The sequence below is a fragment of the Myodes glareolus genome, chromosome 7, assembly GCF_982192425.1.
Source record: "Myodes glareolus chromosome 7, mMyoGla1.1, whole genome shotgun sequence".
NCBI lineage: Eukaryota > Metazoa > Chordata > Mammalia > Rodentia > Cricetidae > Myodes > Myodes glareolus.
Window position 1 is genome coordinate 92,422,801 of NC_142032.1, and position 21,884 is coordinate 92,444,684.

General features: G+C 42.8%; 1 protein-coding gene across 2 annotated transcripts in view; it reads right to left on the bottom strand.

The window, feature by feature from the left end:
- Window positions 1–7,517: 7,517 nt before the first annotated feature.
- The window catches only part of Usp47 (ubiquitin specific peptidase 47), an 89,785-nt gene continuing 75,418 nt past the window's right edge, over window positions 7,518–21,884 (bottom strand). For both annotated transcript variants that reach the window (XM_085692906.2, XM_085692907.2), the window contains 8 exons: window positions 16,726–16,901; window positions 15,943–16,023; window positions 14,831–14,946; window positions 14,478–14,596; window positions 10,860–10,990; window positions 9,425–9,472; window positions 9,204–9,334; window positions 7,518–8,061 (listed from right to left, as the gene is read on the bottom strand). In XM_085692906.2, the coding sequence (XP_085549032.1) occupies window positions 7,887–8,061; window positions 9,204–9,334; window positions 9,425–9,472; window positions 10,860–10,990; window positions 14,478–14,596; window positions 14,831–14,946; window positions 15,943–16,023; window positions 16,726–16,901 (977 nt within the window). In that variant the 3' untranslated portion in view covers window positions 7,518–7,886. The remainder of the gene's footprint in view (window positions 8,062–9,203; window positions 9,335–9,424; window positions 9,473–10,859; window positions 10,991–14,477; window positions 14,597–14,830; window positions 14,947–15,942; window positions 16,024–16,725; window positions 16,902–21,884) is intronic.

The window sequence follows — 21,884 nt, forward strand, 5'->3', positions numbered from 1 at the left end:
GAGACGAAAAGTCTTTCCATAGAGGCAGATTTTCCAGGCATCTGCGGTTCACTTCTAGACTCTGTTGGAACGCTTATTCTTGTCTGGCTGGGACTGAGTTTTAGGCAAGCAAACTCCTTCCCATCTCCCAAAGGAACAAATGGGACATGTGAGTCGTCTCTTGGAGGCGCCCTGTCGTCAAAGGTAGTTCTGGGCTTGTGCAGCACGGGCACTCTAATGAAATACCTGAGGCAATTAATTTATGTATTTAAAAAAGCGTATTTTTGTTCCCTGTTTTGGGTGTCAGTCATGATCCTGTTGCCTGGAAACCGTGGTGGGGCAGCACAACATGGCGGGGAGCATGTGGTAGAGTCAGGCTGCTCCCAGGGAGAGAGAGAGAAGAACACACAGTCCTCCCCCAGGACCGGGGCCCTCTCACGAGGCCCCACCCCTCGTGTTGGTTTTAGCTACTCTCCTGGTGCTGACAGGAGCTGCCTGAAGGGTGAGGGTTCATTTTGTAGCAGGCGGGGCACAGGGGTGGAGTGGGGGCTGCTTCCCACAGTTCCGAGGACCAGGGGGCAGAGAAGGGGTAATGCCAGGATTCAACTTTCTCCTTTTCCCCCTTTCATTGATTCTGGGACCCCAGACCATTCAATGGTGCCACCCCACCCAAAAGGGTGAGTTTCCTTCCTCAGCTGGAACTCTCTGGGAACTCCTTGCCTCATAGACAGGTACAGAGGGTGTCTCCTAAATGACTCAAAAACCCATTTGGTTCCAAGACACGGAAGGGCTATGTAATAACTTTCTCACATAACACCTTTGCCATCTAAAAGACTTTAAATCTCTAATCTGAAGATATCACAGTAAAGAAACATAAACATTTAGAAAAACAATACATGTAAGTACTTGATAGTCATCTATGTCCATAGTATGGGCTCATTTGTCACTAAAACCTGTACTGGTTAGGATCTGCTGTGTTTTATCTGGTATGCTGAAATCCTATGGTTTTAGCTACAAATGTGAAGATTCAGAATAAATGAACAACGTATTAAAAAAAAACTACGCAGGTTGATAAAGAAGATTGTTGTAGCTTCCCAATAGTGCTATGGGGAACAAGCCTTTAACCAATAGGTCTTTGGACACGGGGATGGTTTACCTGGTCCATAACAGAGCTGGGACACACCAAGCTCTTTAAGGACTAGATTAATGAGGGCCCTGTATATTTAGGTCAACAGGGCAGCAGGCGCTGACTCTCTGAAGTCCATATTAGCAGATGACAGAATGGGGCTTCAGAGAGGTGGAGGAGGGAGAAGTTAGGTGAAATGGCTTCAAGGGTGCACTGATTATTTTACTGTCGAACATGGAGGTGTTTTTTATTCGATGGCAACTTACAGGGCCTCTTAACTCCTGATCACCCGGCGGCTATGTGTGGAGGGCTTGCTCAGAGCAAGGGTTCGGATGTTCCCAGGCGAGAGTCTCTGCTCTGAAATCATATCAACAGAAGATGGGACACAAACAGCTGAGTGCTAGAGGAGCCCTAGCGGAGGGCTTAGCTTGGAGGGCCACCATGAAAGGGAAGGACCTAGACGGGAAATGGATAAGATTCTCAATGGACAGGGTGACTGGAAGCTAAGGCAAGCGTGAGGAAATGCATTGAGATGAGTCTGAAAATGGTTTTATTGAAAACAAACAAAAAAGCCTGTTTGGTACCCACCATGTATCAAGTCTCATTCGTGAATGAGGGAAAACTAGGGTACCCTTCCCAGAGCTAACCACCCTGTGAGAGGCCTGAATGCTCAGCCAAGAAGACCGCACCTCAACATTGTTACTGGACCATGGGAAGAGCTGAGCTGAGTGCGGCTCTTCACTGGCTGCCTGATCTTTTCTTGGATCCGGTTCCTGCCAGGGAAACAACAGCAGGAGCTAAGGTTCGGCTCCTTAGCAGTGATCCCAGCAAAAGACCAAGCTGCCAGGGAGTGATCCTCCCCTCCCCCGTTCCTGGCCTTCCAGGACAGGTGATCAAGATGTGGTATTGGCTTCAAGGCCCTCTGAGGAAGCTGGGAGCTGTCGGACTGCCTTTCTCCCCCCACCTCCCCAGCCTTCAGCTAGCACTCACTGCTTAGCTTCTGTTAGTTTGACAGTCCTTGACCCAGGGCCTCTGTATGACTTTTATTATTTCTGTGGCTATAAATATCTGACAAGAACAACTTAAGGGAGGAGTTTAGAGTTCAAAGGAATTGTCCACGATGGTGGCAGGAGTGGCAATGACTGTTTGTGCGACTACGGGGAAGCAGAGTGCATGGGGAAGTGGGGAGATCTCAAGGCCCACCTGCAGCGGCCCACTTCTGCCAGCAAGGCTCCACTCCCCTGATGGTCCACAACCTTAGAGACTGCTGCAAACTGAGCACCAGCTGTTCAAAGACAAGTGGGTGCTGATGGTGGTTGTTTGGTGAGAAATGTCCCCTTTAGTCTTAGACACTTGAACACAGTTGGTGATGCTGTTTGGGGAGGGTTAGGCGATGCAGCCGTGGCAGAGGAAGTGTGTCACTGGGGGCAGACTTTGTCTGCGTTGATTCTCTGCTTCCCATGTGGGTTCAACATGTGCCTCAGCTTCCTGGTTCTGTGCCATGCCACTCTACCGTCATGGATGCCAACTGGGAGCCAAAATAACTCAAGTTGCCCTTGGCCCTGGTGTCTTATTACAGCACAGAAAAGCAACAAACACAGGGGCCATTTCTACAAGAGCTCCCTTCTTCAAAACCAGCAGTAACAGGCCCCTCTGGTTTTACTCAGTGAAAAGTTCTCCACTCTCAAGGGCTTATGTGAGTACATGGAGCTCACATGAACAGCATAATCACCCTGAGGAGGTCCTTGACCATTAATTATTACATCCTCAACCTCTGAGCTGCATAAAGTTCCTGGGATTCTGTTTTGGGCCCTGGATATCTCTGAGAGAGTTAGACTGTCTAGCACAGGAGTTTGAGGCCAAATTAAGAACAGAAGTGATCCTGGGCACAACTGTCTCTGGATTTTGCGTGTGTGTGTGTGTGTGTGTGTGCATGCGTGCTTAGGCAGATATTCATATGGATGCATCCATGTATGTATACACATGTGAAGTCAAAAGATGAGGTCAAACAAAATACAACATCCCTTCATGATAAAGGTCTTGGAGACAGCAGGAATATAAGGAACATACCTAAACATAATAAAGGCAATATATAGCAAGCCAACAGCCAACATCAAACTAAATGGAGAGGAACTCAAAGCAATCCCACTGAAATCACGAACAAGACAGGTTGCCCACTCTCTCCTTATCTATTCAATATAGTTCTTATTGCTAAAGCAATAAGACAACAAAAGAAGATCAACATGATACAAACCAGAAAATAAGAAGTCAAACTCTCACTATTTGCTGATGATAGGATAGTTTATATAAGCGACCTCAAAAATTCCTCCAAGGAACTTCTACAACTCATAATCACCTTCAGTAATGTAGCAGGATAGAAAATTAACAACAGCAAAAAATCAGTAGCCCTCTTTTTATACAGATGATAAATGGGCTGAGAAAGAAATCAGAGAAACATCACCCTTCACAATAGCCACAAATAACATAAAATATTTTGGAGTAACTCTAACCAAACAAATGAAGAACCTGTATGACAAGAACTTTAAGTCTTTGAAGAAAGAAACTGAAAAAAGACACCAGAAAGTGGAAAGATTTCCTATGCTCTTGGGTAGGTAGAATTAACAGAGTAAAAATGGCTTCTTTTGGGTATATATCCAAAGGATGTTCAATCATGCCACAAGGACATGTGCTCAACTGAGTTCATAGCAGCATTATTTGTCATATCCTGAACCTGGAAACAACCTAAACGCCCCTCGACCAAAGAACGAATAAAGGAGATGTGGTACATTTACACAATGGAATACTTCACAGCGGAAAAAAAAAATGACATCTTGAAATTTGCGGGCAAATGGATGGATCTAGAAAGCATCATATTAAGTGAGGTAACCCAGACCCAGAAAGACAAATATAATATGTACTCACTCATAAGTGACTTTTAGACATAAAGCAAAGAAAAACCAGCCTACAATTCACAATCCCAGAGAACCTAGACAATAAAGAGGACCATAAGAGTATCTAATCTACATGGAAAGTAGAGAAAGACAAGATTTGAGTAAAATGGGAGCGGAGGAGGAAGAGTGGGGAGCGGAGAAAAATATATGACTCAATAAAAACAATAAAAAGAAAAAAATAATTAGTTCACGGTTATTATAATACCAAAAAAAAAAAAAAAGGATGAGGTCAAGTTTGAATAGCTGAGTCTTCTGGTGATAGGACCTATGGACATCTACCATTAAGTCTATAAGAGGGGACCGTGGCCTCACTGCAGATGGCTGCTCATGAACAGTTATCTCTTTCCCACCTGCCATCAGCAGTGGTGCAGTTAGAGTGGACAGTGGTAGGTGACCATACCTTTCCTCCCACATTCTGCATCCAGCCTTGTAACTAATGAACCATAGTGTGCACTGAGGGAGCACACTATTTTGAATGACATAAATTCAAGATCAGATTGTTGTAATACGCAAAGCAATGCAAGTTGCAGACTGCACTGTGAACAGGTTTCCCAGTGGGGATTTCTAGTTACTAGATAAAGCACCTTTTCTTGTATTTCCAAAAACTGGCTCTAAGCATGCTACCCAAGCAGCACAAACTTGAAATCAGTGAGCTCACTGTATAGGGAAGTTGGGGGTACGCAAAAGCAGAAAAAGGGTGCTATCTTCCAGTAACTTGTGAGGGGGGTGCCAGGTAATTTCCAGTTCCAATCATGAGCAACTTCTCTGGGATTAGTGGTAGTAGATAGCAGGGGTAACGTACCTCTCTCAACGCCCCATTTGCCTTCCTATGTTGACCCTTCTGATAGCTGCACTTTCTAAATGATCACAGATGTTGATGAATTCTTGAGGTAATCCAACGTTTTTGTAGCTTACAAAACTAACAAAAAACAACACAGGTCTAGGAGTGATGGCTCCCCCATATTGGCTGCCTTGCAGGAGCATCTTCAAATTCCATGTTCACTCAGTTGAGGTGTCTAATAGCCTCTTTTGAGTCACGAACTCTTGCAAACTGGACACAGGCCACCTTCTAGCCCCTAGAAAACTTCATGCATACCAGTTTGCATTTGATTCCAGGATTTACGAAGTTTTTATAAGATGATTAGTGAAACCAAAGTACAGATTTTTTTCAAAAATTGTACAGAATTATAATCCACACTACTGGACACTACTCTGTAACTTGCAAATCATAGGTTCGAGAATTGCAAGGTCTTTGATACTGACCAGAGATGAGTCCAGAGAGAATGACAGTTCAATGGCAAAGAAAATCCTAGAACTCAGCAGAGGATCTTCCTGCATTCCAGAGTCACAGGTCAGGTAGATTTACATCACAGGCTCCCAAACACCAGACCATCAGGCTACTTCCCACTATGGGTGTGTCACCATATCCCCACAGTATAGCCAGGACCTGGAATCCTCCATCTTTCTAACTGCAGCACACTTTCCATTACAAGACATTAACCTAGAGCAGGCTCTTCCACTTTGTCACCATTACTGTCCCTTTCATATATTCCCCCTGTAGGCCTGCTCAACGGGCCATAGCCATGAAACCAAAGCTGAGTTTCTTGACTAGAATGCTCCTTACCTTAGCCAGGGCCTCAGAAGTACAGCCACCTGGTTCTAACAGTCTGTACCTGGCTGACACAATTCATCTGCCCTAATAAAAGTTCTTCAAAACTTCTGTGGCCCCTAGAGAATGGTCACAATCCAGTGCATTTGCCCTGCTTCAGGATCTACCAACTCCCTGAAGCCCGGAGAAGCTGCCTCTCACTCCTGTGACTTCACTGAGAAGGCTCCTGTTCCTGGCTCACCTCCCATGCACTGAGAAGCTGGCCTTGTAAGTTTTCTTTTCTACGAAGCATTTCCCCTATGTATAACATGCCTGCAAAGACTCCTACACAGCAGCAGCAAACCTAGAGCAGAAGGCAAATACCAAGGGGCAGACAAATGGGAAGAATTGTGCCAGCCATTGAGGACACTATGCCAAACCAGAAGAAAGGCAAGTAAGCCCACTCTACCAACTTCCGCTGCTTGCCAGAAAGTCAATCCTGGGGAGCAGATTAATGTCTATGTCCCAAGCCTGGACCAGACCCAAGAGACTTTTAAAATATTATAGAATACCTTAATTATATTCAAATGACAGTCAACATCTGCTAGGTTCTCATTAAGTATTTCTTCTTTTTTAATATTTGTTTTTTATTTTATGTATATGGTGCTGTATCTGCATGTATGCCTGTAGGCCAGAATAGGCATCATATCCCAGTGTAGATGGTTGTGAGCCACCATGTGGTTGCTGGGAATTGAACTCAGATCCTCTGGAAGAGCAGCCAGTGCTCTTAACCACTGAGCCACCTCTCCAGGCCTCATTAAGCATTTCTTAAAAGGAAAAGGGTAAAAACCTGATTCTGAAGTACTGTCAGGACTCTTTGAAGAACTTTACTATAAATACACTTCATCGGAGTGTGTGATACTTATTCCATACAGGTAACAAAGCGCCATACTTAAAGACAACAAACTCATTCTGTACCCAGATTCATGTCCCCAGAGGTTTAATGACAAAAAAATAACACAGCAACATGAACAAATTTTTATTGGCGTATTCATTGTTGTAAACAGCATCTTGCATGAAAAAGTTTTACCAAAACCTTTTTATTGACTTTTATAAATTAGATAATATTTCAAAGTTTGTGTAGAACTGTGTTCTTAGAAGTTGTATTTAGCAGAGCAGAAGCCTGCTGACGCTAGCACACTCTGCAATGAATCATGTGGCACCAAGTCTACACCAAGGCCCCCGAGAAACTTTATTCCACGTGATGAGCAGATGGTTCCCCAAAGTTACACTACAGAACTACAAATCGACTCTTAAAAAAATCAAAATGGGACTTTACAAGCACTCTAGAAGACTCAAACTTGAAGCAATTCGTTGAAAATAAATGTACAGAGAAAAGACTGAAGCTACTGAACAGAGATCCCTCAATGAACAACTATGCGGCTGCTGAGCTTCGGTGTACACAAATGTACATGACGAATGAGGAAAGAACCATGGCAAACAGCAGAGCTGCAGTCGGGAGAACTCAGCAGGACCCCTTTATTTACATGCTGAGTGAAGGAGTGAGACATTCTCTACATCCACAGCTCAAGTACAGTTGGTTCTAATCACAAACCTGCAGCAGTCGTAGTGCACCTACTGGCAGTGGCCAAAGGGAAAAAGATACTGGGCTGTTTCACTAAGGTTCTTAATACTTTGTAAAAAGTGAAATAAAATAAAGAGACACCGTCCTAATTCTTCTATGGGTGATGCTGGTTCTAAGAACTCCTTCAGCTCCTCTTTGCTGCTTTCTAAGAGTCAACACAGTTGCATTTGCTTCAAACTGTCAATGAGGTAATGTGTGTATCAATGAAATAAACAGAAGATTCATTCATTCATGGCCTTTGCACAGCTTTATTATTAAGCTATGAGCATCCTGTTTGAGGCTAGTTTTACTAGCGGCTATGTGCACATTTGTCCGCAATCAATGAATCTACTCGTCCCCCTCCCCTTTCATAGTAGCAGGCTTTGCTTGTTTCTCTTTGCACATCCTTGGCTTTACAGTACATCTGACCATAGTGCACAACATGATTCCAAGTCAAGACAGTGGCCCACTGGGCACTGAGCTTCTGATTGGTGAAGGGAGGTCCAATCAGTGCTGGTGTCATGGGATTACCCCAACCACGTCCGGCCAAAATGGCACTACCCAGCAGTAGTGAACCATTACTTAAACCAACCGTCAGGGAGAAGGCTACACTGGCAGTCAGTCTTGAGTCACGTCTTTATTTGGCGCCCCATCCAGGTAGATCTTGAGCGCTTTCTCTTTGCGAGGGGAGTACGTCACACGATGTCCAGTCTTCTGTAGTCGGCTACTTTCCTTTTTCATCAGTTCATTTCTTTGTTCTTCTGTCAACTCCATTACTTCTTCCGTTTTATCCCTTTATGTGAAATACAAATCATTAGACCAGCTGGTCACTGACCCTGTTCACCTACATCTGACGTTACTGTGTTTCTCTTCTTGCTCTTGCACACTAGGATGTACTAGGTTACTCATGTGAATCATGTCATTTCTTAAAATGGTAGAGAATCATCTCACATGAGTATTAGAAGTAATACAATCTGCATTACTGAACATCTACTTATAACAGATGATAACTCTATGAAATAGCCTGAATTCTCAGGAAAAACAGCACTGTCACCATTTTACAGGTAAGAGCTAGGGAAATAAGTTAGATTTGTCCAGGTTCTTTGCAAAGATGATTTTCCTTTGTATGTGTGCTGTCCAACACAGCAGTCAGAGAGCACCTCAAGTGTGTCTTGCCGTGCTGGGAGTGTGATACACAGCATCTCTTAAGAAATCTATAAATCAAAGAATGTAAGCTACCCCAAATGTCAATGACATGCTGTATTAACATTTTGTACGTACTGGATTAACAGAATTTTTTGCAATTATAATTAATCTCACTGTTTTCTGTGTGCTATTAGGAATGGGCATATGTGTCACAGCACATAGGGAACTCGCTTTTTAGACCAGGCTGGCCTCAAACTCAGAGATCCATCTGCCTCTGCTTCTGAGTGCTGGGATTAAAGGAATGTGCCACCACTGCCTGGCTCCTCCTTTACTTATTGTTGTTATTTTTAGGGGAGAGTTTTAAGATGGGGTCTCACAGCTGGGCAGTGGTGGTACAAGACTTTAATCCCAGCACTCGGGAGGCAGAGGCAGGTAAATCTCAGTGAGTTTAAGACCAACCTGGTCTATAAATCGAGTTCCAGGCCAGGACTACACAGAGAAATCCTATTTTAAAAAGCTTAAAAAAAAAATCTCACATAGCTGAGGCTGGGGCTGGTCTCAAACCCATTATATAGCAGAAACTGGCTCTGATTCCTGATCCTCCTGCATCTACTTCTCTGTTGCTGGGGTCACAGGTGTGGGGAAGTACAGTGTTCTTTCTCTGATTTTAACTAAGGTACTCTAAACATCAAGCTGCGGTGTGTAGCCCTCACTGTATTTCCACTGCTCAGTGTAAAGGTTCAACACCACAAATACATCAGCACTAGCAACAAAACCATTGCACTTTACCTATAAAATATGACGGCACCATCATCACAGATATAAAGAGGCCAAACGTTTAGGGTGGAGACTTTAGGATTCCAGTCCAAATCTTGATGAATATCAAGGACAGAAATATCACAGGGGAAGGTTCCCCTACCCTGAGGAGAAAAAAACATGGCTGGATGAGTTAAAGCACGAATCACATTTGCGGCACTCAGCACCAGGATGCAAATGTTCTCAGGCTTTACCTTGGCAAATTCAATGTCTTCCAAAGGAATGCCACTGATTTCACTCAACTAGAAAAGAAAAGTCATATGCAAATTCATTTAAAAATTATTCTTGAGAAGTTATTTTCCTTTTCTACCAAAATTAGCTGGATTTAAAAACTAACATATTTGATTTTTAAAAAATTAGAAGCAGACAGTGAAATCTGCTCATGATGCAAATCCCATATCCCTGGAACATGCTAGCACACTTGACACATTTCTAAAAGCATAAAGTTCCATTAGGAGCTATCTGTACACGCATATCACACACCACTGTAGAAACATAGACCCCTGACCACACTGCTGGATGTGGAGCTCTGCTCAGTTGAAGTGCTGACGGCACCTTGACAACGCCTGCCACCCTGGAAACCTATCAGAGAGATAGGATCTTGCCCATCAGTCCCAAAGCTGGACAGGTCTAGGTATTATTTTGATTTTCTAAATCTTCACTGAGAACTTTGCCCGATTAAGCTGCTTATATTCTCCTTGTTAAGACAGTGGTCACATTTACACTAGGGGCATTAGTGAGTGTGGTGTGTGCCTGTGATCTCAGTGCTAGGAGTTCAAGGCCAGTCAGGTCTACAGAATGAGACTACTGACTTAAATAAAACAAACCAACCAACCCCCCACCTCAGGGGCATCGTGTCCCATGCTGGTTTCAATAATTTCCTCCTGTCTTTGTCTTCTAGCTTTGTTTGTAAGCTGTTTTTCTAAATTACCATTTGGAGTCATACAGAACAGTTAAGCTTTTGTGCAGTATCCCTTTCTTTTTCTGGCTTTTAGCACTAGATCAGAAGCATTTTTATTCCAATATTTAAGAAGTAAATCTGTCCTTTTCCTTTACTTATGTAAATATAATATACTTACAATTATTTGGAAATTAAACCCAGGACCTTGCACATGCCTGGCAACTGCAACTGAGTTAGGTCTCAAGTGTGGAGACTGCTGGCATGCACTGTGGCCTTTAAAGGTTTTACAAACTGCCCACTGAAGCAGAAGCACTGATGGAGAGGGCAATGCCCCCTTCCCTGAGACACCTGCATTACTGTAAAATGCAAAGCATATCTTCACTCTATTTTCTTTTTCAAGTACCAACCACACCCAAGTGTGACCAGATGCCACCAGGCATGTTCAGAATAGTATGGCCTAGGACCTCCATTCAGCTCTCTATCCTTTGTTCATTTAGCCATACAACAGTTTAATAACTTCTAGTTAATTTCAAAAACTTAGTACACAGTTGGCTAAGTAATGAAAAGTGAAAGTCCTCCTTTAAACAAAGTAATTTTAAAACATGAGGAGATCTAAGGGACCCTAATGGACAGAGACCAAGAAAGACTCCTGACAACAGTTACTGGTACTCACTTCCCACACAACGCAGGAAAACATGTATTAGCTAATTTTGTTCAAATGAACCTACCTTCTCCCGCAGTTCATCAACACTATTGCTCTCCAACACAAGCTCCTGGAAGGGATCCAACTTCATCTCTGAAGGCCTCCACCGTTTTGATAAAATGGCAAGCTGTGACATGGACTTCATCTTCTCTACACCTAAGGACATGCAGGATTACACCCAGCATTCATTTTCTCTAAGGGCTTACTTATCTTACTTTTCCTGTAACTAAACTTTTCCTAACTAAACATAAAGATCTATTCTTTTTGTTTGTTTGTTTTTTAAAGCATGTTATTTATGTGTGTATCTGTGTGAATTCAGGGGCTCATGAAGGCCAGAAGGTGTCAGATTCCTTGACGCTGAAATTGCAGAAGGTAGTGAGCTGCCTGATGTGGGTGTTGGGAATCAAACACAAATCCTCTGAAATAGCTGCAAGATCTTTTAACCACTGAGCCAAGTCTAAAGCCCCTTTAAAAGATCATGTACTTATTTTAGGTGTACAGGTGTTTTGCCTATATGTATATCTTTGTCTACATGTATATCTGCCTATAGGCATGTCTGCTGCCCTTGGATGTCAGAACGAAACATCAGAGCCCTGGAACTGCAGTCATGGATGGTTGAGAGGTACCATGTGGATGCTGGAAATAGAACTTGCGCCCTCTGCAAGAGCAGTCACTGCACTTAGCTCCTGAGCCATGCCTCCAGTTCCTGTTCTTTCTTTAAAAAGAGTTGCACACATAACTCTCTGTGGGACCCTGTCCTCCCTGATCCTTGAGACCAAAATACTGGATGCAAATAATGTTTACGCTAACCAGCTAAGCTTCCTGCTAGTTCCGTCCTTGGTTCTGCTACAGCCTGGTACATTAGCCTGAGGGATCTATTTTACTTTAAAATGGTAATTTCTCAACCTGCCTCAAAGAAGCTCAGGCGCCAAGGCCCATCTAACCTGTCTGACATTGCCTTGAACCCTCGACCACCTGCCTGGGGAAAAACTCCCACAGAGGCCAGTTTCCCCAACCCCCTCTGGGTGGGAGGAGTTTTCCTTTACTGGGGCCTTTATTCTCCTTCCTGTTTCAAGCTTCCTGCTTGTTGGGAGGAGGCCTTGCCCTTTTTGATCCCGGTTGCCCACTGGTATAAATACTCGACTTGAGTTTAATAAAGTTGCCATTTACTCTTGGTAAATGAGCAAAGGTCTCTTTTTTGTGTGTGTCTGTTTTTAACCCTCAAGACAATCGTCCATTCTCGTGGGCCCGAGTTCAGGAAGGCGCGCCCGCCTGGGTTGGGTGTGGATATCCACTGGAAGGCGGGTTCTAACAACTCTCTACTCTCACAAGACAGCCCTCAGCTACTATATGACCATCAGTATCCTAAGCTACACCGCTTCCTCCCAACTGTCTGACATTGCTCTTCCTATCACTTTCCCTCCAGTCTCTTCCAGTGCCTGTAGCTCTGACTCCAATCTAAACTACCATCAAGCCACCTTCATTTGTTTCTTTATTCACCCAAACGATCACCAATCCCTCTTTCTTTGAAGCCAAAACTCAGTGGCTCATCAAAATTCAGCTCACCTGTCACCTTGCTGGTAGACATACATACAATTTCTATTGTGGCTAGCTAGTCTCAGCAACTAACAACTTAAGATACACCTGCTGCTCCACTCCGCCCAGACTGTGCATGTGATGGGCAATCCCTAGCTTATTCCTGTTTATAGCTCCAGAGACTAGCCCCATCTGGCCAATTATGGCTGAATAAACATTGCTGAGATTTAATCACATGACTCATTTCTTATCCATCTACTTCGATGTTAAAATGCACACTGACATGATACAATGAAGACACCTACCACCCAGTACCACTACCACTCTCTGTGGCACTAGCCTATTTATGTGACCTTCATGACCCTGTGTCAGTTTGCTCAGAAAAAGCTATTATCTCTTAGGCTGCACACACTGGAGAAGGACACCTGCATGCAGCAAGAACCTGGTGCTCTGGTAGTTCTTTGCCTCCCAGTTAAGTTGTCAATTAATTGAAAGTTTTCCTAGCTAAATTAAGCTGATTTAGGTTAGAAACAGCTAGTAAGAAGGGCTACTGAATTCTCTAAGAACTATGATCTTATTGTCTAGATTGTGGACATAAGTGGCATCAAAACACGTAAGACAAAACTCAATGTGACCTTCCTGAAGCCAACTCCCCCCACCACTCCTCTGGGCAGAGTATTGAGTCAGTCCCAGAACAAAAGAGAGAGTGGACATCCTGGTGGGCACAAGTGCTGCTCCAGGTCCCTGTCATGGCCTAGCTGCCTGCTCTAACAGACATGGAATCCAAGTCCAAAATAACTCAGAATGTAACCTTATTATAGTTAGAGAAAAACTTAAAATAAGTGGGTGGACCTCAATTCAAGATGGCTAGTGTATTCTGAAAATGGGGAAGTCTACACGGAGAATGCTATGTGAAGATGAGAGGAAAGATGGGGCACAGTACCTGGCTACAAGCCAAAAGCAGGCCACCAAGCTCTGGAAGCTAGGGGAGTGACATGGAAGATACAGCTCCCCAGTAAGATCAAGAAAGATAGAAACAATATTCACTAATACCTTGACCTCCGACCTCAGTAAAGACTGAGCATCTGCCATTTAGCTGTCCTGTTGGTAGCATTCTGAAGTGGAAGTAGCCTAGGTCACTAACACAGCTGTTTGCAACATCTTTGACACATTTTCAGTAGTATATTTATATTCTCAACATAAAATATGGGACAATGATAAAGAAAATAATAAGCATGCCTAAGAAAATACCAACAGAATTTTCTGCATAATGAACCCCAAAATTTGAACTTTTAAATTATTTTTTATATATTGGAAGGCATAGACAGGGGATAGCTCTAAAAATAATACAAGCAGTTATGTTAGAGATAAGGAAATAAAAAAGAATCTCAGCGATGGAGCAAGAATCATATCTGTAGTGATATTTTGTTTGTGTTTTAATAAATAAAGCTTTCCTGAAGATCAGAGTGCAGAGCTAAGTCACTAGAGGTCAGGCAGTGGTGGCACACACCTTTAATCCCAGGACTCAGGAGACAGAGGCAGATGGATCCCTGTAAATTCAAGGCCACACTGGGCTATATTAGATTGATCCAGGCTCAAAGAGAAACAGAGTTCATATAAAGGTGACCCCAGCACTTGGGATCCCATGCCTTTAATCCCAGCACTAGGGAAGTGTAGACAGGAGTGATATGGCTGTGGTTGGGCAGAAAGAGGAATATAAGGCCGGAGGAGACAAAAGCACAGTGTAGTCTGAGGTTTGATGGAAACAGCTGCAGTCAGTGGACGAGGTCTGAGGGGATAGTCTGAGGGGAGGTCGCTCCTTTTGGTCTGAGCACTGGTAGAGATCAAAGAACTGTGGTCTCTCTTGTCATCTTCAGCATTAACTCCTGTATCTGACTCTGGGCTGAAGACCAACTAGAATTCATGCTACACATATCAGTGCACAAAACTACAGCCTGATGCTGACAAGGCCGACAATACTGCATCATGCAGCACACTTCTCACAGATCAATCTGGGGTCAGGAGCTAAGGGGTTAGGGTTCCACTAGCTCTACTGTCTTTCTAATTGATATTTATTACTCAAAAAAAAAAAAAAAACCAACAATACCATCAAGAACTTCCAGGAAAACTTCCCAGTTGCTGGAAATATTAATATCTTCTTCATAAATATGATAATCCAAAAAGACAGTGCCAGGGTTCTTCCATGTTTTCTTCCTTAGACGAAACCTAAAAACAAAAAATGCTATGATTTGAAATATTTAATTCAAAAATTTACATTCATCAGACACCAAATATGAACTGTGTTCAAAGTACAAAATAAATGGTTCCTCATGAAAATTCAGGGGTGATGCAGAAGCAATGCCTCTAGTCCATCAAATTCTGTCTTCTCCAGGACTCAGCACTACATCCTGGAGGAAAGGTACAGTAGCATGAAAGCAGCCAGTGCCAGGTCTTCCTTACCTGTCAATGCTGAGGTCTAAGCCACACTGCTCCCTGAGTTGAGGAATCAGCTCCTCTTTTGATTGCCGCACGGTCATGCCTTTAGCAAATACAGCGTCTAGCAGAAACTTGCATGGCTAGGAATATAAACACACAATTAGAGCTTGTGTGTTGCAGTGAAGCAAGGGTTAAGAAGATATTTATTTGTGCTGGGCAGCACACGGAAGAGCCAAATGGAGTTTAAGAATCTTTCTTCTTGTTCTCAGTGTTAGCTCCATAACTTATAGGCTCAGCAGTTGTGAGCAGCCTTGCTTAACAGCCTATGCCTCAGCCTTCTCATTTGTAAATTGGGACAATAGCTTCCTTTCAGAGTTATCATGATGATTAACTAGGATAATGCATTCATATTTCCCTATCTGTTATAAAACTATGACAATTTTGAAAGTATAAGGCACAGTTCCATGGATTTCAATGAAGGAATCTACACTCAATCTCTAACAGAAAACAAAAAACTCAGAAGAAGCATATGAATGAAAACTGGATGATAGATAAAACATTGTTTTAATTAATGAAGCATTGTATAAGTTTACAGCGTTCATGTTTGTCTAGATCTCTATATGTTATGCATGAACATTTTAGAAATATTCTGATTACTTCCTAGACCAGCCTGCTGGGAGCCTTTACACAGATTTCAAATGTGACCTTGAGTACATTACTTAACTTCTTCGTTTACAAATTGGGAATATTAAACAGGACTTATACCACAGAGCTAACTGATGGGGCTTAAATGAGTCTTTGAAGGAACTGATGTCATACAACATACTACAGGGATGCCCCTAAAACCATGACGACCTTGGACACAGAAGGTACTGACACAGGCCATCCTCTCGTAGCACAGTACCATCCTTCCCAGAAGGCAACCATAAACACATCTAGCTCCTTTTCAATGCAGGAAAAGCCTGCTTATGCCCGCAGTGTGACAACACACCATGCCTGTGTTGTAAATCTGACCTCACCGGGTACAGGCTTCCTGTGTACTATGACAGCAGAACTGAGTACTGCAGAAGAGATGACTAGAAGCCATCTCGTCCTGAAGGTGTTAGTACTCTCCTGTAGTCTCCAGTGTCACTCACCTCTTGCTCATTGACTAAGAGCTGGCACACTTTAACTCTGTACTCTCCCTTCTTCAGTGCTCTCCCGAGTCGAATTGTGATCTAAGAATCAAGAACATTCTTTTAGATGAACTGCCTCAGCAGGGCAACCCAGGCACACACTGTTGTTATCTTGTGGTTTCCCCAACCCCTACTTCATGGGCTCCTGGGAGAACAGGTACACCTTGACCTCTGACTCTCCATCACTAGAACTGTAACTGACATAGTTAACTTAACCATGCCTGTTGGGTGGACAAGCAAAGAACAATCTAAACACTCAGTAGCAGCCAGCGACCTATCCTTGGGGCTACCTACTCCACCTTCATTGGAAGGGCTACAAGCAGCTCTCAAACCTGATATGGGATTCCCCTCTTTATGCTGTGAATATATTTTATTGCTAATGGTTAATAAAGAAGCTGCTTTGGCCTATGGCAGGATAGAATATTTCAAGGTGGGAATTCCAAGCAGATAGAAGAGGAAAGAAGGCAGAGTCAGGGAGACACTATGTAGCTGCCAAAAGAGAAAGACGCCAGAACCTTACTGGTGAGCCACAGCCTTGTGGTGATACACAGATTAAAAGAAATGGGTTAAGATATAAGAGCTACCTAAGAATATGTCTGAGCCACTAGCCAAACAGTGTTGTAATTAATATAGTTTTTGTGGGGATTATTTGGGTGTGGGGGCTGGAATATGAAAGAACAGTCTCTGTTTACACAAACCTATTACTTAAAATGGATTAATTCTATAAGGGTTATTATAATCAACCTTAGTGTCATCTGAAAATGACGAAAGGGTTTCATTCAGTCGGACGCTCTCAAACTCTTGGTTGCTGGTGTACACTCGAAAAACCTTGAAGTGAGAGGACAGGACTCCAACATACGGCTCTAAATGCTGTTTGAAAGCAGCCAGGGTTATTCTCTTATCAACATGCACCATCAACCCTACGGATAAAAACCGAACAAAACAGAAACAAAATGTGAAAGCAGCCTTTGAGTGTATTTCTTTTGTTAATTGCTTTCTTTTGTTCTTGTATATCTCTTATTATAATGTCAATTGGAAAAAGTATCTCTTCTTTTGACTAGATTTTTTTAGGTACTATCACTTAGTGGGGGAAAAAAAAAAGCCAGACAAAATATAAACCCAGGCAGGCACTGAGGACCCGATAGATGTAATCTACAAAACCTCTAGGCCAGTGATTCTCAACCTTCCTAATGTTGCAACCCTTTTAATAAGTTCTTCGTGTTGTGGTGACCCCCTAACCATAAAAATCACTGCTACTTCATAACTGTAAGTTTGCTATTATTATGAATCATAATGTTAAATATTGTGGTTTTCCAATACCCCTCCACCACTCAAAGGGTCACAACCCATAGGTTGAGAACTGCTGCTCTAGGGAGTCTCTTAAAACACAAACATTTCTAGCTTCATATAGCACTAGTTCTGGTCATCTGGGTAGGTCATTGTCTCCTCTGCTTATTTAGCCATGAGACACAGGGTACCACTCCATGAGACAAGGTTTCTCTGTAGCTTTGGTGTCTGTCCTGGAACTAGTTCTTGTAGACCAGGTTGGTCTCGAATTCACAGAGATCCGCCTGCTTCTGCCTCCCAAGTGCTAGGATTAAAGGCGTGTGCCGCCACCACCCGGCTAGAATCCTAACCTCTAAGCTTTAAGGAATGTCTCCAAATGTTAATCATATGGCAAACAAGTTTACATTTGCATTATTCAACAAGACACTGGAAATTCTGAAGGCTACAGTATGTAATGGAGTGACCGAAAATCAAAAGCTGAAGGTGTTATAGGCAGGGATCCAATCTGAGCCTTGGTTCTCCCATAGGATCTACGTGCCCAATGCAGTAACAAAATACAAGGCCATTTGATTCCTTTCCTAGCTTCTGGTAATGCTGTGTAACGGGGAGACATAAATGTTGGATGACTGATCCAGTCTAATTTGGAGCTAAGCATCAAACAGACTTGCTTTCACTAAAATCCTGGGTCCTTTATGTAGCCTGTGAGTAGACTTTTCCATACTTAAAGGCTCAGCAAATACACACTTCCTGCAGCACCTGGAACTGTGTTAGAGATGACCATCATACCTCTTTTCCTTTTTGCCTCTAAAACCCACAGGATTCAGTGTCTTCATAATGCAACTTCAAGTGTTTTTAGGATACCAAAATTATATGAAGCCATTTCAAAGCACATGTACTATATCCATTACTTGGCTTCCTTGTTCATCCCTTAGTGCTATAGACTGCAACTCGGTCACACTAGGACACGTTTTCACAGAGAGGTAAATTACTCCCTTAAGGAAGTCCTGTGCACACCAGGCAGCTTAAGGATCAGCATCTTAGACACAGTTCAGTTACTGCCTAAGTCAGTCGCCAGTGCTATGATGCTATGCACGATAGGTCACTCTTGGGACTTGAAATTCTTTATCTGCTAGACCTGACCACTACACCCTGTGAGTAGGGCCATCACTGATAGCCCACTATGTTCTTAGCACTCACTTTCAAGTCACTGAGGACTGCAGTTACTCAGTCTAGCAGAGACAGGGAAACCTGGCTGCTGGCCAGCATCCCTCCCTCCATCTCCAAGCTTTTTTAAACATGAAGCATTGTAGAACTTTTCTTTGCAAACAGGCCTTCTATAGTCTGTCTATTATTTCAGTGAGTCGTATGACTAGTCTACTACACATTTCCAGAAAGATTAAACTGGCCAGTAAGAGTTTATTAAATCTCTGAACAGACAGACTTTGGACTTTAACTTCAAGTGTTCTTGCTGGATCTGGACTGAGGTAGAGACTACAAGCCAACTGACTTTAATTACTGTTCTCTGTCAACCAGAAACTTGCAAGTTCTTCCTCCAGAGAGCTCTCCTCCTTCTCAGCACCTTTACTGGCTGACTGTAGCCAGGAAGCAGTTGCTATTTGGTAGTTTCCTTGTCAGGAAAAGTGACAGTGGAAACCCGGTGGTGGCTCACAATCAGAATACCAGAGTGGAATCCTAGCAGCATAACTTACAGGAACACGACCCCAGACAATTGAACCTGCTTGAACCCGGTATTTCACCAGGGAAAACAGGCTTCACAAAGCTGCTGAGAGGATTACCTATATAAAATCATGCATATTAATGAGTCTTTTGAGGTAGCCCCGGGATGGAAACTTAAGAAGCACAGTATGACTCTGCTTCTTTGTCACCATGGTAGCCAGCAATCTACATTTTTACACTTGAGTTTCTACAGAACTATACAGATGTCAAAGGATTCTGGTGTTAGTTAGATCTCATCAGTTACTATGCACGTTCAGTACTGATTTCTTTCATTTGAAAGATAGACCTTTCAGTCTATAAGTCATTTCATTTCCTTCTTTTTGGAAAGCACTTCCACATTTATTAACTTGTCTCTGTATGTGTAGGGAACAGAGTGCATGTGGAGATCAGAGGACAACTTGCAGGAGTTGGTTCTTTGCTTAAGCCATGTGGGCTTGGGGATCAAACTCAGGTCATCAAGGCTTGGCAGAAGCAGTGCTATCTCACTGAGCCAAGTCTCCTCTTTGTGTACACATGTGTGAAAGTCTGCATGCACATGTGTGCTGCCCGCTTGTGGAGGCCAGAGAGGTATTGTTCCTTTGGAGCTGTCTACCTATTTTTCGAGACAGAGCTTCCCACTGGCCTAAAGCTTACCAAGTAATTGGTCTGTATGGCCCGAGAGCCCTAGGTATCTGCTTATTTCTGCCTTCCCGGAGCTGGTCAAGTGTTTGTTTTTACATGGGTTCTGGGTACTGAACTTAGGTCTTCATGTTTACAAACAGGGCTGTCTACTTCTAATAGATATATCGGGCTGATACCTGGGGTTCTCTTCCAAAGATAAAGGATGAACGCATATTCATTTGCAAGTTTTACAGGCACTGGGAAGCTGGTTCAGCAATTAAGAGCCCCTGGTGTTCTTGCAGAGGACCAGAGTTCAGTTTCCAGCACCCATGCAGGGTAGCTCATAGGCACTTGCAATTCTAGTGCCAGGTGATGACTTCCTCTCTGATCTCCTCAGACATCCCCACACACATAACACTCCCTCCAACATAAGTAAACATATTAAAATAGGAAGCCTTATACATTGTAGCAGTCTTGCTGCTCACTGCATAGATGTCATTATATATGTATATTCTTTTAGCCAGGCCTCCATACTCTGTGAACTTTAGTTTTCTAATATGTCAATGGAAGACACCAGGATTTGCTTTAGTAATTCAGAGATACTCTGAGAAATAAACATTCTGAAAACTAAAAACACAGGGGGAGTATTAATATATGCTTTGTTTATGCTTTTGGAGACAGAGTCCCACTATGTAGCCAAGGATGGTCTAGAACCCACAGATATCTTCCTGCCTTTACCCTAAAGTGCTGGGATTAAAGGCACATCTCACCAAGCCAGGATAATATGTGTGTTGTTAAGAGTAATGCTAATAAGTATTTAATTTTTCAGAAAGCTGCTTCCTTTTCATACTTGGGAAAATAAAAGCATGGGCTTTGTTTTTTTTTTTTTTTTTTTTTTTGAGACATTTTGTCTGTGTAGCCCTGGCTGTCCTTAAACTTAGAGAGTCACCTACCTCTGCCTCCCAAGGGCTGGGATTAAAGGTGTGTGCCACCACCACCTGGTCAAAGAAATGTATCTTGAGTCTGGCTCTTTGGTTAACTTCTGGCTAGCTCTAACCTGTGGTTATGTTATGTTCTTTCCAAAAGTTCTTTTTACAACTCACACAGTTCTACATTGTGGGTATGATGCTGTTACTGCCTGTCTCAAATGTTTACGCTGACAAATCTCTCTTTTTTTATTCCTTTGAGATTTGTAACATTCAGAACTCTAGTTTATCTCTTGCCTAATATCAAATTAACACAATTAAATTAACAAATTAAAAGGGTTGGGATGTGGCTCAGTGGTAAAGCACCAAGTTCTATCCTCAGAAACACATACGATAAACTAAAAAGACCCAGATAATGAATGAGCCCTCACTCCCACACCCCGCTTCTTTTGTCACCGAATACAGATGTTCAAAGGATGTAGGACAGAAAGCTGTTTGTTTTGGGACACAAAAAAGAGGTGTAGAAAATTTCCCTGCAAACTGAATTAACAATTTTTTTGAGGCCATCCAAACAATACAGCCTATTGCCATTGCTCTTGATTACCCTCTACAACTTGATAGTAAGATCCTACTGCTGGAGACACCACACATCTGAGTCATAGGACACGGAGAAATCAAACTGGTACTGACCTAGAAGTTTCATCTCCGTTGGCTAACTTTCAAAATGCTAGAAGGTTCTATGCATGCTACTGGGTTTGAAAAACAATCAGTTGTCTTACCCAGATGTGAATCTGGAAAACTACAGTTAGGACAGTCCTGGCAAGATTTGACCACTGCTGCAATAGTAGCATAAATGTTAACGGAATAACTAACCAGTTTCTGATTGGACGTAAAGGCCTGTTCCACAAGACAGGATTTATGTTTGGTACCAGTATTTGGGTCAAAACCCAGTGGGTGGCTAGGTCATAGGCCCTAAGGGAAAGCTTAGTATTATCATTCTGCTAAATGGACATAAACTGCCCCTTAAGTACGTATAACATTATACTTATGGAGTAGTACATCTCTCAACCCTCCTTCATCCCCTCATTAGAGTTTTGGTTTGTTTTTTTGCAGTAGATGGCAATTAAATTAATACAGAGACCCAACCGTTCACCGTATGAGAATAAAGGACTATGGAGTACTCAGCCTTCAATGGGACAGCTATATTACAGACACTCCCTCCATGGCTCAGGACCATTGAGGAAAAATTTAAGAGCCAGAGGTAGTAGACATAGGTAGCAAAATAGTATTTGCCAGATGTGACAAGGCTGCTGCACACAAGAACTCAAAGTGGTTAGGACTGCATGCGCAAGA